Genomic DNA, 17,470 nt, shown 5'->3' with positions numbered 1-17,470 from the left:
ATGATACGGATTTTCATCGAAAAAGTATCTTCTGCGATGAGGCTCATTTCTGACTTAATTAAAAAGCAAAATATGCGTTATTGGTCAGGCAAAAATCCACACGTACTCCATGAGCCACGATTGGACGCCGTTAGGCCATTTCCGGTGGGGCTGCGTCAAGTAGAGACCGACCGATTAATCGGCCTCGGTATCGGCATCGGCCAGTATCGGCCACAAAATTAAGCATCGGTATCGGCATCGGCCATATTTGGCCGATTCTTAGCCGATTCTTTCTACTTCTTTCGGATTATACTAAAATACATTTTTTTCTTTTTTGATTTCTTTAGAGCATAAAATTTTAATTCTTCTGTTTACCATATAGAATACAGTGAATCACATTTGACTAAACTAACAATTCATCATGGTGATAATTTAAGTCTAGTATAAAGAAATTCAACAATTTTGCATTAATGAAAGTTTTTATTTAGCACTGCTAGAAACATTCGATGTATGTCAAATATGTACAGTTTTGTTCAAAGTTGTTGAGATTTTGAAGATAATGTCATAAAGTCACTATTATAGAAGCATTCGTAACTAGGTTAATTTATTTTTAAAAGTTTGCCATAGACAGGGTCACGTAATAATCACATGGTGCTGGCCTGGACTATAATAAGGTGCATGGAAAAGAACCTCCCAAACAAGCTTTCGAAGTTTCTATTGAGTCACTATCATTATTTGCCGCCTTTCACAATGTGAGATATAAATGGCAAAAGTCATCTCTTTGAAAATAACGGATTCTTTATACTAGACCTACTATTTTCGAAAGGGGTAACCTAGTGTAACCCATTAAAAATTGGCGATTTTAGTGAATTTTTTTAAAGAAAGTACTCGGTCGAATGTTTCGAAGTTGGACATAATAAGGTGTACTTTCAACTATATTTTAACATTTTTATTTTACAAAAATTTTGAAAAATAAAGGAGTTATGGGTTGTCTTGGGAGGTGCCAAAAAAAAAAGTTGCTGACATGATTTTTTTGTGAAAAGTATTTTCGAGAAAAACGCGTTTAAAGTTTCGACTATAGCGGCTAATACATGAGAGCGATTGCTCTTTAGAACGTTGCCATTCAAAAACTATTCAAGATACGACCTTACCTTTCACAGGATATTTTTGAAATTATAAACTTTCGAATAAGCAAAAAAAAAAAATCGATTTTTTGAAAATGTCACACCGGTATACCCCCTTAAAGGAAAAAAGCTATATTGCTGATTGCAGATTCGCTTTGAGAAAACGCTAATAACTTATTTGTTCTATCAACATATATCTTATAATAATAATTTATTTAGTTTTGAATATTAATTAAATCACTAAACAACTTCATATTTACATATGAATTGAGTTGTTTACCTATTTTCTGATGTTATTTGTTTTTGTTTTTATTTTGTTATCATACTAATTTACTAAATAATGTGGTTGATGAAAGAATCGGCATCGGCATCGGCCAAAATTTTGGTATCGGTCGGACACTAACGTCAAGACTATGGTCTAAATATATGTATATATATACCTATACGTAAAGGTGAGTGAAGCATTCACTGGTAATTACTTGGTTAACTCACTAGATAACAAACACTGAAAAACAAATAGGAGAAACACTCACTCTTTGTTGGATACAAAGAAAGTTGCTCGTCTTATGTCTTTTATATACATATAATTTCTGAAAATGATTATCTATTGTTTTCAATTAATTCGTCCTTTTGAACACTATTCAGTTAATAACTATCATCAAAACTAAGTATGGGAGGTATATATGTATATATTTGAGCAACATGTTGCGAGAGAATAAAACTGTGGTGATCTCTGTTCTGATCATTCGTAGAATTATATGGATTTTTATATTTTATAAGCAACAACAAAGCAAGAGTGCCACAAATAATTGAAAACAAATGTGCTGAGTGTTATTTTAAATAACATGTATGTATGTGTTTCATTGCTCTGACAATACTAAATTTCCATTACAGAGTTTCCCCTCCTTGATTTCGCCCAGCTTTCTATACGTTCTTTGTGTGCGATTGGGAGAATTCCAATTCAGAATACTGTCGTTAGAGTGACTATGCCTCTCTATTCATTGTATTTTTAATTTCATGTCAATATATGAGTAAATCACTCTCAATTATTAAATATAAAGGGTTTCAGAGATGAACCCAATTTGATTTCTGCGCTGTGCACCGAAAGATTCGCTTCCAATTATGTAAGTACACTTGCAGATGTCAGCTAAATTACATGTAAATATTAAGGCAAAATTTTTATAAATTCGTGAAGTAAACTCTTTTGATTATTGTATAATGAAAAAGTGAAAAGACTCGAATAATGTGACGCGAAAATATCCGAGTGTTTTTTATATAAATAATCGGATCGTTTATCAACATAGTTGAATATGAAGTGAATGAAATAGGGCTGTGTTGTGATTACTTCAAGTCGTAATTGCTTTTGTTGGTGTCCTAGGTTTTGTGAAAATCCATCGTGGAAACCAAAAAAAAATGTAAAAGTGTGACGTAATATTTTGTTATGCAACAACCTGGTTGGCAAATACTTATATATGTATATGTATGAAAATCAAATGAATCAGCATTTTTCCGGCCGATCACTCTGTTCATTCGTGTTCTACTGCGTGTATGTATAAAGTACGTACCTAATTACTCATATATACAGTTGAGTTCAAAATAGTAGCAGTGTCCATATAGAAATGAGAAGAACAAATGCGTTTTCATAAATAAGTGCAATTCAGTTTTGAATCGATTTGTTTGCGGTTTCATACTCTCCAGCAATCAGCGGTACAGATTGGTTAACCGCCCTCATTAATTGAGCTTAGACACTCTTTCTCTCTCAACTCATTCTCGCTCTCCTCTTAAATGTAGACGCGAATCCAGCATTTGTCTCAATTTAAAATTCAAAAGAACGCATTACATGTAGAAAAATGATTAAGATAATATTGTGGAGCAGAGAGTCGGCGGGCGCATATAATCAGCGGCATTTCTTGAGCGCGCGGAAAATTATCATTATCATTGTCAATGTGGCTGTTCGTTGATAATTTAATAGCTGGAGACCGCGCCCATGTGCAACATAAGATTCGTTACATTGGACGATCACTGTATTTTAATAAATTAACGTAAACTATAAATAAAAATAAAAAAGTTCTTGTTGGCAAGACTAATAGAGCAACTGCTACATATCAATCTGAGTAAGAAATTCATTCTTATAAAACACATCCACTATTTGCAGCTGCTCCTTAAATGTAGAATCATTTCTATAAGAATGTTCATACACTACATATCATAAATTTAAGAAAAAGGATCACATACATACATTAAGAATATTTAAACTTTTTTATTCCCAGCCAATTAAAGTTGTTTTGTAAAATGGAAAAAAAACTGTATTATAAAATACTGTTTGGAGTCTTCTTCGCGCTGTTTCAAACGTATAGTGTGGAGGGTGCTGACTCTGACCTTTCCGCTGATGATGGGTCTTTGACCATTTTCGTGGACGCGGGTAAGGAAATAGAGAGTTTCTTAACTTTGGCTAAAACAATCGAAAGAAAGCAAAGTCTTATAGATGACGCCCTGAAAAGGTAAATAAAACCAGACCGAAAAAAAATTTCAAATTACTAACGCCTTATTTATTTTTTCAAAATTGGCAGAATGTCAGCGAAAATCGATGCTTTGGAAGAAAGGTAGGATTAAAGAAGAATAATATTTAATTTTGAACTTAAATATGACCAACTATTAATACAAGATCTACTAACATCCCTTTGTTTTATAAAAAAATCGGAATTTCCAGAATGGCCGCGGAAACCAAAGCAACGGAGGAAAGGTGGACCCAACGGTAAATAATATTTTATTTTGAACCTATATGTCACAAACTATTTTCATACGATCTATTATAAAACTTTATTTTATTTTTGGAAACTTTCAGATTGACAGAGGGGATAAAAACTGCGGAAGGAAGGTAGTATTAAACATAAATATGATTTTATTTTAAACTTTTTATAACATGTACAACTAAAATTAGTTAATGTTTTCCCTTACTTTTAAGAATGCCAGCGGAATTTCAACGGTTGAATCAGAAAGTAGTTGGGTTAAGCAACCAGCTTGCCAAAAGGTAGTATAATAAGCATTTTAATGTAATCATAAAGTAGACTAACTTTTTTAAGTAAGATCAATTTATTGGAAAGTCTTTAGTTTTCTAAACTTAAAGCACTCTAAGTAAGCTCTAAGTAAAATCACTTGCAATTAAATACTGAATATAACGCGGTAAACTTAAGAATTTCGATGTTCTAGGCCACAGCAATTTTCAGCAGTGAATAGAATTCATTTACCGTTAGATTAATTCTGTGGAATGGTTTAGTGGATAATTTAGAGAGATTGTGTTTACATAGGTAGTTTCGAATAGCAGGATTCTAATGGTCCATACTTCCAAAAAATGGTTAATCAAACCTCGCTTAATGTATACTTCTTTTAAATTAAGAGTTCTTGCAAGAAAGTACTATGTACTCATCCAATTTGATCGTTCTTTCTATCATTACTTTGTGTTTAATTTCTCTCTTCTTACAGTCGAGACATTGCCACCCCGCAGAAACGGCCTGCAGAACTTGGTGAGTTTCGCATTGTTTTGCATTGTCTGCTTTATTTTGTAAACCCAGATCTTATGAGCGGTTTCTAAAACACACTGTTGTTGCTAATTGTTAATGAAATTTTAATTTGATTTAAGCTTGTGATAAAATAACTAATGATTTGCGATCGATTGGAGAGACCACATTTGATGGCATGCCCTACTCCGCCCTCAGGCTTTATTGTTCTGATAACCAACCTAAATTTTGCAGAGGCGCTTTGATTGACAAACGTTTTTTAATAACGGCAGCAAGTTGCGTATCAACTGGCAAATATGCGAAGGTAGAAGTGGATTCAGTGATGAGAGGAATAAAGGTAATTAATAAGTTAAGAACTTCAACAAATTATCTTTAAACTGATTTCGACTTTTCAGGCTATTCACATTCATTCCAACTACTCTTCAAAAACGCCCTCCCTTAACAACATTGCCTTGATTGAACTGGAAAGTGATGTGGGTTACACTCCCGAAAGGTATCCAGTGTGCTTATATACATCACAAGTGAATCCAGAGAGTGGTGAGTTTTCAATTTGATTTGCATCTACTTTTATTTTATTGTATATGTTTTTATAGATTTGATGGGAATATACGGGAAAGTTCAGATTGTAACAGACGCTGAGTGTTTTAATAAGATCGGTACTCACCTGAAAATATCAGAAATATGTTTGAAGAATTTGCAATTTGGACTCACTTTCTCTGGCTGGCCAATATACGAGGTTCAAGAAAATTTCCCCAAATTTAAATTGTTTGCAATTGTAGCGAACGAAACGAAATCTGACCATTTTGAACCTTATGTGATAACGAAAGTTTTTGATCACTTGAACTTTATAGAAAGCATTGTATGGCCGAAGAGAGGCAAATGAATTTCGAATGTAATAATTTTCAATAATCAAATATACAAATAAAGTAAAACCGTTTATTCAACATATTTACGAATATGTAAAAGTTGTGCGTTGTTATTATTCTCGCTTTTTGATTCGTTTAGAAAATGAACCACGATGGCGTATACGCAACTTCACTTATATTGATTATCGTTTATTGTTGTTGTATTTTCGTTAAATAGCATCGATGTGATTGATTTCCCAATGACCCTTTTTTCGTGCGTCTCTTATATTAATAGAGAACAATTATTCTTCTAGCCTCCAGATGTGACTATGGCTGGTTTCATACCAAACTCATTTATGTTGGTTTTCCCCGAAGTGTGATGGGTTTTGGAACTGGTTCGACAGGTAATGCAAACTGTTGGAAAATACGACAGTTCGGTCGTGAATTTTCGCAGGATAAAACTATAGCGTCAGACAAGTGTTTAGTGCAAGTATAGTGTAACTGTTTTAATTTGAGTGTTCGGTTGTAAATTAGCTGCTAATCATATTTGTATTTGAACGGCAATTTCTTTCAACAAAATTAACAAATCTTTGACTTGTTTCACAATTTTTAATTTAATTAAGTTTTTTTTTGTGAAAATAAAAGATTAGAATTGTATGAAAATTTTTATTTCTACGCAGAAATAAAAAATGTTCAATCGTTTAAAGAAATTTATCATAATTTTATATTTTTCTTGTGTCGAAAATATATTTTCTCTTTGCCGTAAATTTTCTCTTATTAAAAAAAATATTTTAACAGAAATTTTATACAAAATGTGGCTGCTAGGCAATTAAGTAGGTTCTGCGTATTTAAATGCAACATTTGAAAAAGAAAGGAAATTTAGAAATCTTAAATATTTCGTAATTGAAAATTGAGCATCTCAAAGGGATTTTTCAAATTCTGATTTAATGGCAACTACAAAATTAATTCTCTTATTTTTGAAATGGGCCATTGCAGTTCGTTTGAATGAATTAAATTTTTACTATAAAATTGTGTGCATTGATGGGTGTGTTAATTGTAAATATTTTCTTTTTGAATGGGATTTTGGAGAATTTATTATCTATACTACTATTATAAAGCGGAAAGATTTGTATGTATGTTTGTAACGAATAAACTTGAAAACTACTGTGCCGATTTCGAAAATTCTTTCAGCATTGGAAAGCTACATTCATCCCTAGTAACATAACCTATATTTATTGCTAGAATCTCAATTTTCTGGAAATAGTTCCCAGGTGAGAGTGAGGGTGTCACAAAGACTCCGTACAAGTCAATCTCTTCGCATCTTATAACTTTTGAAATGTTTGTTTAAGCCCGTGCGAAGACGGAGTGGTCTTCTAGTTACCGAAGTAAAAACAAAAAAAAAATATTTTAAAAATGGTACAAAGCCCTTAAATAAAATAAATACAGTTATAAAAATATAGAATATAATATTTAATAATATAATATAATTATTGAATTAATTTTAAATCTAAAATTCTAGGTTCTTTCAGTAAAATAATAAAGCAAATCTATATAAACATACGTTTCATATCATACTAGACACACTCCTCAACTACTGAACCCATTTCACTGAGATTTTGTACAATGGAGCTGTCTTATTAAACTTGAGAGATAGCATGGTTTATATCTGAAACATAAGCCGCGATGGCTAATGTCCATTCGTGCTAGCGATGACTTAAGTAAAATCTAAATGTCTTGACAAAACTTGATTAACCCTTGGTACTATGGAAGGATTGGTGGTGGGACGAAATCGAGGTATTGCAATGACCTCAAAGTGCAGTTAAGCAAAATCCAAAGCAGTGAAAACTAAGCCAAAAATTAAACTCAAATCAAATCCAATTTGATGATACTGAGAATTTTAGTACGGAAGCGCATCATGGGTGTAGTGTCGGCCTATATGTGAACCATATTTCACCGAATTGGGCAAACAGACGAATGCTCAAACATAGACTACACGGCAATGTAATGTAATTTAGTTATTGTTGATCGAGAATTTAGTTTTTAATATCAAGTTTACTACACAACTATAATGGTAAGCCAGCAGCTGTTCGGTTGTCCACCGTCTTTGTTAACAATGATTCAAAATCAGAAAAAAACAGTGGGACTATATGTTTGAATTGAATTTATCGTTGATCCTTGCAAAGATTCGGTCGATATACAATATTAAATTTTTTTAAGATTCTAAATATTTTCTAAGAATGAAGGTCAAAAATTGACAGGCGCATGGCAAGAGTACAGCTGCTGATTTTACCGAATAAAATTATTAAAGGAAAAAAATTTTAAATACAAAGTATGTATATACCTACTAAAAATCAGTTATATTATTACACAAATAGCATAATGCGTCGAATATTTCGCCTTTGATCAAATGTTTCTAATTAACTGTCTCACCTTATGCGCCTTGTACTCAGTAACGCTTGTAATGTGCTGGAAAATATTAAAAGTATTTCAATTGCACAACTACAAAATTAGGCACATTTAGTAGCAAATAGAGTAGCAAAAATTTTGATTTGATTTGATTTAGAAGGTTTGAATCTCATATATTTGAAAAATAGTAGTTTTAATAGAAAAAAACCGTTAATTTTCAAAGAGATGAATTCAGTAATTTGTATCTCGTGCTGAATAAGTGCGATCGATATTTTTTATGATGAAGCATTGATGGGTGTCACACCAGTTTACGCAAAACTTCATCAACCGATTTTCCATCTGCGACTAGCGGCAGAATCGTAACCAAATCAATACATTTCTTAAGTAACCATCTACTGTTGATGAAAAGTGGTGCATTAACAAAAACGTCAAGTAGTAGAATCGCGGCGAGACTGCGCAAACGGTGGCCAAGTGGTCAGACAATAGGAGAAGAGATATTGATAAAGATTTCGGGAGCTTGTTTGGAGGGTTCTTTTACATGCACCTTATGTTCCAGACCAATCATTTAGTGTTTATTAACTGTTCCATTCCACGGCGAATGATGTTGCTTGTGAAAAATTCGTTTCAAGAGAAACTTTTAAAAATCGACTATCCAAGATTTCTATAGCAGTAGCATTATAAAAGTATTTTCAACCTCTTCACATTTCATTTTAATGCAAATATAATAATTTCTTTATACTAAAATTTATATTATTATCGCAAGGTATGATTGGTTCACTCAAATATCAATCAAAATGTGCCTTAACAGGTGAAAATAGCATAAATTCAAAAATTCACATTTCAATCTTTAAAGAAATAAAATAAGCAAATAACAAAACTTTGATTTAAGTGACATTCGAAAGAAGTACATGAGCCAATACCGAAATTTTTTATGACGACCATGCACACATACACATACAAACATACAAATAATCAATCATTCAGAGATATTTTTTTGAATTATTTTATTTTATTTGCTAACTTAATTGAATTAAACTGAATAAATTCTTAATTTTCTTGTAATTTAAATCGTGAGTGAGAATTTAAATCGTGATAATCTAAATAAGTTAGTAAATGTTCCATATAAAATAAAATCTTAATTTTTATACTTAAACGAACCCACTGTACTTCCACGAAGCCAATTCAACTATTGTCTTTAATAAAGTTTGGGAGCAGAAACATAAAAGTCTTTATATAAAATATGTTTTGGATCCACACAAAGCGCACAAGATAAAGCGGCAACGATCTTCTTCTCTCTTTGTTTCTTACAAGTGTTTGTTATGTAGTGAGCAAACTAAATCATAATAAGTGAATGCCTTCTATATCTATATTAATGTTCGTATGTATGTACAAGAACAATCCATCCAATGAACAGTGTCAGCGCTGAAATATGCTCATTTATGTATGTATAGAAGTATGCATGAGTATTTGCCCTCTAGGTTGTTGTTTACAAAATTTGAAAGAACACACATTTGTGAGCGGCATGGGCGGAGCATTCATATATGCTTCGAGAGCGTAAGTGATCGTACGCACAGATATTGTCTCTCTCACGAGTGAGAGAGTATGTGAAAAGAGAGTTTAGTATGGAAGAAAGCGACATTAAGCTCTTCGGAGAGCATGTGTACGCAATATCCGCAGCATCGGAAACAGAGGACATAAAAACGTGTCTGATGTCAATAGGTTATCATTATATTCAGTTCAACGGAAATTTCAAATTATATTTTAATTAATATATTATATACAGTTATGTTCATATTAATAGCAGTGTGTGATGGAATTACTTGAGTGCAAAATGCTATTCCATTCTCAATAGCGTTTGTATTTCCGCTAACATAACTGTTTACGATATTACAAATATGACGAAACTGTGCTAAATCTCTTTAGTATTTGAAGTATTCTGAATACATTTCTCACTAGGTTTCTAAAGACACAGAGTTTATATTTAGGGTACATAAACATCTTTTAGGTGATCTTAACCAAATTCAAGCTTCTATCGTTACCCATTTCTTTGGTAAAAATTACACATTATTTAAGACAACGTAATTTATTTCCAACAGATCGACTTTACTATCAACTCGGTGGAGGGGCCATTGATATATCAGTATAGATTCTTAGATTAAATAAATCAAGGGCCCAACAATCACCACAAATGCACACAGAAGTTGATAATTTAAAACAACATAAATTCTTGTGAATTTTACATTATTATTTTTCGTTATCAGCATAGTCAGGACTGGCTTGATTCTGAATTTCTTGTCTGAGTGAGAGATAATACAAAACGTGCTGATAATATATTTAATTGAAATATTATCATGGAATATACATAAGCGCACCAATGTAATGACTGATCCTTGATTCTTTATTTTGTGCCCACTCCATTGCTATATTAGAATTACCATAAAGTCTTGTGCAATTTTCCTCAGACACTCTTACGATGGGAGACATTTAGCAGTGTGTTCTTTGTGTGGTACACTGTTATTTTGAAAAAAAAAATCCGTATTAATATTCGTAGTTAACAGTTGAATGCAGTTAAACACACGGTTTTGCCTTAAAGTATATTCCGCACACAGTTCTATTTATATGAACGCAACTGTATCTACAGCATTAATTAGAATGAATTTGCAATTTCAGTTGAATTGAATATAAAGATAAGGCAGAAGCATTCAACCGCCACATGCCAAACATATTGACGACAGCGATGTTATGAACCATGGCACTGATGCTCTCTGAAGAGTTTGCTGTCACTTTGTCCCATGGTAACAGCGCATTTTCGCTTTACGTTTGCTGTTGAAAGAGAAAGTACGTGTGATCGCTTACGCTCTTGAAACACATATACTCCGCCCATCCTCGCTCAATGATTGTTGATTACTTAAATTTTAGTTTAAGCAACCATTTCATTGGCAAATATTTAACACATAAAATGAGATGAGAGAACATACTTCGCGCCAATCACTTTGCTCAGTTGCCGTGACAGAGAGACCTCAAAGAAATTGTGGTGATCTACATTCTAATCATTCGTGGAATTTTATGTACTCAATTTTGCTGAGAATATATTTGAATGAACATATGTATGTGTGAGTGCATGACTGCCCTGACTCAACCAAATTTCTATTTCACTATTTCTTCTACAATTTCTCTCAGTTGCCTAGCATTTTATTTGTTGTTTGGGAGAGTTAAATTTTTTTTCTTTTCGTGAGAACGGTAATATTAACTTTCCAAATACTATCGCTAGAGTGGCTGTGATTCTCTTACTCTTCTCTCAATATATTAGCAATTCCCGATCAGTGACTGAATATAAAGCGAAGCAGAAATTAATTCAGTATCATTTCTGTGCTGCGTCTCTTTGGAGAAGGACTAAGGAAGAAGGTGAGTGCAGAATTTAATATATTATAATTTAATTATAATAATTACTGTTGGTCAAATAAGGAATAAGGATGTGAAAAAATAAATAGTGAAGCAATTTATTTTGACTATGCGGTTATCTCATAAAAATTTATATTTTATTGTATTATTATTTTATTAATTCAACAGGCTCGTACAGCCAATAAAAAAATATAATCAAATCTCCAGAGAATTATAAACTCAAAATACAAATAAATATAGGCTTGTACAGCCAATAACTTACTAAAAACAAGAACCGCGATTAACCACCTTCGGGCGTACCATCCGGTTCTTTATAATTAAAGTTCAACTCTGCGATTCACCACCCAAGGGACCCTCCAGAGTAAAAGGACAACTAACATAAATATAAAAAAGCAAGCAATGCCTACGCGATTTCTCAGGTAATCCACCTGAGAGAAACGCCGAAACACTACGGCAAACTTAAAGATCATTAATTTGCTTTATTATTGTTTATTTCTTGAATATTTGAAAGTGTTGACCATTTCAAGTATGCGGACTGCCTCGCACGTAAACCACCGTGAAATATCACAATATATACATATTTATAAATACCGTAGTCGGCAAATTCATCATTGACATCATTAATATTTATAACAGCGTGCACTGGGTAGGAGTTATTTATGGTTTTTTTTAATAAAAATCGTTCAAGGGGGTATTCTGGTCTAGACGCATTAGGCATTTTTTAAACTAAGATAAAAAGAAATTAAAAACATTTTTACTACCCATTTTTGTATATGTTTTTTTATTGAAATTTTAATAATATAAAAAAATTGTCGAAATACGGGCCGGTGGAGTGGGGGCTTCAGAAAAAGGTGCGTCCTGCTTGACCAGAACACCCCCTTAAAATTAAAATTAAATATATATTTTTGAATATCTATGTATATTTCAGTACATTTTTGAATATCTCTTATAAAAGCAGTAATGCATAAAAGAACTTTGTTTGAGAATTTCGCTTGCAGTCAATATATTAAGCACAAATTCAAACAAAATTTCAATTAATTTACCATACTTTTAATCTAAAATACTTCTAGGTGTACCTTGGAAAAGTACTTATGTACTTGGGATTACCAATTCTTGGCATAGAGGCACATTATTGTCAGTGAAAAACGCCATCTGAATTCCTTTAGGATATTTTGTGAGAGATTTACCGATATTTGCGATAAATGTCACATGCACTGTGATCCTCAAGTTCGATATCTTGGGATTTGTAAACTGTGATCCGATTTTGATTATGTCTAGAGTGATGCCACACTTTGAATACATTATATTTGTTAAACTTAATTTCAATATTTTTATTGCTAATTCATTAATTGTAAAGCAAAGAATCGGATGATATTCAGAATAACTTTAAATGCAAAGTAGGCTTCGTAACATCAATATATCACCGAAATATTTCGTAGCACTTTTCGTTCAAATTGGACAAGTAGTTCCTCAGATATGGGTTTATATATAAATTGTTGTGTTTCTGGGATTTTGCATTAGGGAGTTACGAACATATAGGTTTTAGGTGAAGAAACAAAAAGTTGCGAAAATATTAAAATAAAATTATGCTTAGCGGCACGATTTTCGTTAAAGTGCGTCCATAATTGGACTAATGTAGGCGACATACTTATGAGAACCAGATATTCGAGTGCACTCCGGTGATAATAATATTAAATAGATTAAGAACACTTGTTTCTACTTTTTCTATTCACAGCTATTTGAAGTTATTTTGTAAAATGAAAAATAAACTCATATTATGTGGACTTTTCTTCGCGCTGCTCCAAGCGACAGTGTATGGAAAACGGAATGAGCCTGATCCCTCCATAATCGATGAGCCATTGAAAATTAACGTAGATGCCGGGAAAGAGAGAGACAGTTGCATGAGTTTGGCTAAAACAATCGAAGAAAAGCAAAGTCTAATAGATGATGCACTGAATAGGTAAATAGAACCAATCCGAAATAAAATGTTATATCACTAACACTTGATTTATTTTTCGAAAATTTCAGAATGACAGCGAAAATCGAAGCAATGGAAGAAAGGTAGAATTAAACGAGAGCAATATTATATTTAGAGCTTCAATATCGCCAACAATAACAAGATCTACTTACATCCATTTGTTTTATTAAAAAAATCCAAATTTCAGAATAACCGCGGAAGCCAAAGCAACCGAGGATAGGTGTACTCAACGGTAATTAATACTTTATTTTTAACTTAAATATTTCAAACTATTTTCATAAGATCTACTACTAACCTTTGTTTTATAAAAATGTCGGAATTTTCAGAATGACCGCGGAAGCCAACGCAACTGAGGAGAGATGGAATCAACGGTAAATAATATTTTGTTTTGAACTTGAGTATCACCAACTATTCATGAGCTCTACTACTATCTCTTGTTTTATTTTTGGAAACTTTCAGATTGACAGAGGTGATAAAAACAGCGGAAGGAAGGTAGCATTAAGCATGAATACGATTTGGTTTGTAAAATTATTATAACATAACTTGTTAATTTCTCCTTATTTTTTAGAATGTCTGCGGAAATTACACGGTTGAATCAGAAAGTAGTTGAGTTAAGCAACCAGCTTGCCAAAAGTTAGTAAAGTGTTTTAATGTAATTATAAAGTAAACTAACTTTTTTAATGAAGATCAATTTATTGTGAAGTCTGTAGTTTTCTAAGCTTAAAGCTCTCTAAGTAAGCACTAAGTAAAAACACTTGCAATTAATTTATGAAAATAACGCGGTGAACTTAAGAATTTCAATGTTCTAGTGCCACACCTATTTTCGGCAGTAAATAGAACCCATTCCCCGTTAGATGAATTCTGTCATGTTTGTTAGTGTACGAACAGTTTAGTGTTGACCTCTTTTAAATTAAGAATACTTACAAGAAACTACTATTTGTTAATTTTTTCTTTACTTACAGAACAGACGTTGCCACACCTCAGAAACGTCCAGCAGAACTTGGTAAGTTTCGCATTGTTTTGAATTCCGTGCTTTTTTATTGTAAACACAGATCTTATGAAACATACTTTTATTGCTAAATGTTAATGGGATTTTAATTTGGTTTAAGCTTGTGAAAAAATAACTAATGATTTGCGATCGATTGATCCCGTGACCTCGTTCAGCGCCTTTCTTTTTAAATCTGACAGTGCAGTTGGCTTATGTAGAGGCAATTGGATTGACAAACGGTTTTATATAACTGCAGCAGGTTGCGTATCAACTGTCAAATTTACGAAGATAGAAGTGGGTTCAGAGCATAAGGAAATAAAGGTAATTAATAAGTTAGAACTTTAACAAATTCTTTTTAAACTGATTTCAACATTTCAGGCAGTTCACATACATCCCGATTTCTCTTCAGAAACACCTTCCCTTAACAATATTGCTTTGATTGAAATGGTGAGTGATTTGGATTACTCTTCCGATTGGCATCCAGTGTGCTTATACACTTCACAAGTGAATCCAGAGAGTTGTGAGTTTTCAATTTGAATTTTATCTACTTTTATTTTATTGTACTATATATATTTTTATAGATTTGATGGGATATTTCGGAAAAATTCAGATTGTAGCAGACGGTGAATGTTTTGATAAGACCGGTACTGACCTGAAGCCATCTCAACTATGTGCAAAGAATTTGAAATTTAAGCGCACTTTCCTTGGCATGCCAATATACAAAGTTCAAGAAAATTTCCCCATACATAAATTGTTTGCAATTGTAGCAAAGGAATCTGACGATTTTGAACCTTATGTGATAACAAAAGTGTTTGATCACTTGGACTTTATTGAAAGCATTGTATGGCCGAAGAATGGCAACTGAGGTTCGAAAGTAGTATTTTTCAATATTAAAATTTGCAAATAAAGTTAAACCGTTTATTCAACATATTTACGAATATGTAAAGTTGTGCGTTTTGCTTCGTTTAGAAAATGAACCACGATGGCGTATACGCAACTTCGCTTATATTGATTATCGTTTATTGTTGTTGTATTTTCGATAAGAAGTATCAATGTGATAGGTTTTCCTCAAATTACTGGAGATGTTAACCCAATGTTCCTTCTTAATTGTGTCTCTCATATAAATAGAGAACAATTATTTTTCTAGCCTCCAGATGTGACTATGCTGAAAAATTCTTTCAGCATTGGAAAGCTACATTCACCCCCCGTAACATAGGCTATATTTATTGTTAGAATCTCAACTTTGGTCCTTCCATCGGAGTGGAGGCCTCCCTCTTCCTCGGCTTCCACAAGCGGGTACTGCATCGAAAACTTTCAGAGCTGGGGCACTTCCGTCCATTCGAACAACATGACCTAGCCAGCGTGGCCGCTGTCGTTTTATTCGCTGGACTATGTCTATGTCGTCGAATAACACATACAGCTCATCGTTCCATCTTCTGCGGTATTCGCCGTTGCCAATGTTTAAGGGACCATAAATCTTCCTCAAAACCTTTCTCTCAAAAACTCCTAGTGCCGTCTCATCGGATGTTGACATCGTCCACGCTTCTGCGCCGTAAAGGAGGTCGGGGATGATGAGGGACTTGTAGAGTTTGGTTTTTATTCGTCGAGAGAGGACTTTACTTTTCAATTGCCTACTTAGTCCATAGTAGCACCTGTTGGCAAGAGTGATTCTGCGTTGGATTTCAAGGCTGACATTATTTCGTCTTGTCCTCGTTCACCACCAGACCCATACGCTTCGCTTCCTTATCCAGTCTGGAGAAAGCAGAACTAACGGCGCGGGTGTTGTTTCCAATGATATCGATATCATCGGCGTACGCCAGTAGCTGTACACTCTTGTAGAAGATTGTACCTTCTCTGTTTAGCTCTGCAGCTCTTATAATTTTCTCCAGCATCAAGTTAAAGAAGTCGCACGATAGTGAGTCACCTTGTCTGAAACCTCGTCTGGTATCGAACGGCTCGGAGAGGTCCTTCCCGTTCCTGACGGAGCTTTTGGTGTTGCTCAACGTCAGCTTACACAGCTGTATTAGATTTGCGGGGATACCAAATTCAGACATCGCGGCATAGAGGAAATCCTTTCGTGCTGTCGAAAGCAGCTTTAAAGTCGACAAAGAGATGGTGCGTGTCGATTATCTTTTCAGGGGTCTTCTTCAAGATTTGGCGCATGGTGAATACATGGTTAGTTGTTGATATTCCAGGTATAAAGCCACACTGATAAGGTCCAATCAGTTTGTTGACGGTGGGCTTTATAAAGCCCTATAGTCTTTCACACAGTACTCTCGATAGAACCTTATAAGCGATGTTAAGGAGGCTTATCCCACGGTAGTTGGCGCAGGTTGTGGGATCTCCATTTTTGTGGATTGGGCATAGTACACTGAGATTCCAATCGTCAGGCATGCTTTCTTCCGACCATATTCCGCAAAGAAGCAATGGAACATCTGTTCCATCGTCGTCGATTGGGGAATCGGGTTCGCCATCTCCTGGTGTTGTACTTTCACTGCCATTCAGCAGGCTGGAGAAGTGTTTCCTCCACAAACTCAGTATACTCTGGTCATCAACAACTAGATCACCTCTGGGGGTACTACAGGAGTGTGCTCCGGTTTAGAAACCTTCAGTTAGTTGCCGGAGTCACTGTATGACTCATCACTTCGCCTAACTTCCATATACCTATAATTAGGACTTTCAAACGTCCGGTGGGCTCTGTACGTATATATCGGTTAGTAGGTGAAATAACTTAGTAACATTAGGTGTGTGTATAGTCTTGGATATAATGAAGTGGTGAAAGTGAATTGAAAATAAATTGCCTCAGCCCTCATACTAAAATTAAATTATTAACGGGATATATAAATACGTGTTATTATATATATATATCACACACACACACTCATTAAATTTCATGTGAGAGTTGTGCGTAATTTGTATAGCATCCAATCCCTCATCCACTGTCAACTGCGCATTGCATTCCGCCGCATTACTATTTAATGGGCGTCATTTCGCAAATGCGTGCTAATTTGCGCGCACAAAAGTATGCCAGGCATTTTGTGCGATAATGATGTTGATTACACATTGCAATTGCCATTGCCACACGTGCGTATAATTTACATTATTCCATACATAGAGTTGAGTTGTGATGAGCAGAAGCACAAATCATTTGTGAGTTGAGAGGTGAAATTCGGTGTAAGCGCCTAAAAGTATGCCAATGACAATTACGTTTGTCTATGTGCTGACAATTG

The 17,470-nt window shown here is 33.9% G+C and overlaps 3 protein-coding genes across 6 annotated transcripts in view; 2 read left to right on the top strand and 1 right to left on the bottom strand.

The window, feature by feature from the left end:
* LOC105220075 (arrestin homolog) overlaps positions 1–17,470 on the bottom strand; it is a 118,970-nt gene that overhangs the window by 31,166 nt on the left and 70,334 nt on the right.
* LOC128922375 (serine protease persephone-like) lies at positions 1,855–5,586 on the top strand. Of its 4 annotated transcripts, none has more exons than XM_054232651.1 (10): positions 1,855–2,227; positions 3,374–3,604; positions 3,674–3,706; positions 3,814–3,858; positions 3,949–3,981; positions 4,069–4,134; positions 4,587–4,627; positions 4,744–4,958; positions 5,017–5,158; positions 5,215–5,586. In XM_054232651.1, the coding sequence occupies exons 2-10, from the start codon at positions 3,396–3,398 to the stop codon at positions 5,502–5,504; spliced, it is 1,074 nt and encodes a 357-aa protein (XP_054088626.1). In that variant the 5' UTR covers positions 1,855–2,227; positions 3,374–3,395; the 3' UTR covers positions 5,505–5,586. The 4 variants fall into 4 exon arrangements, with proteins under 4 accessions (XP_054088626.1, XP_054088628.1, XP_054088625.1 ...); XM_054232653.1 differs by lacking the exon at positions 1,855–2,227 and adding an exon at positions 2,243–2,261; XM_054232650.1 differs by lacking the exon at positions 1,855–2,227 and adding an exon at positions 2,316–2,649.
* On the top strand, positions 11,198–15,170 carry LOC128922380 (uncharacterized). Its single transcript, XM_054232669.1, has 11 exons — positions 11,198–11,277; positions 13,010–13,234; positions 13,303–13,335; positions 13,440–13,484; positions 13,579–13,623; positions 13,712–13,744; positions 13,821–13,885; positions 14,215–14,255; positions 14,362–14,561; positions 14,619–14,760; positions 14,822–15,170. The coding sequence occupies exons 2-9, from the start codon at positions 13,032–13,034 to the stop codon at positions 14,374–14,376; spliced, it is 480 nt and encodes a 159-aa protein (XP_054088644.1). The 5' UTR covers positions 11,198–11,277; positions 13,010–13,031; the 3' UTR covers positions 14,377–14,561; positions 14,619–14,760; positions 14,822–15,170.

Source organism: Zeugodacus cucurbitae, chromosome 5 (genome assembly GCF_028554725.1).
Source record: "Zeugodacus cucurbitae isolate PBARC_wt_2022May chromosome 5, idZeuCucr1.2, whole genome shotgun sequence".
NCBI classification, from domain to species: domain Eukaryota; kingdom Metazoa; phylum Arthropoda; class Insecta; order Diptera; family Tephritidae; genus Zeugodacus; species Zeugodacus cucurbitae.
The sequence above is the reverse complement of the archived record's forward strand: the minus strand, read 5'-3'. Positions and strand labels throughout refer to the sequence as shown.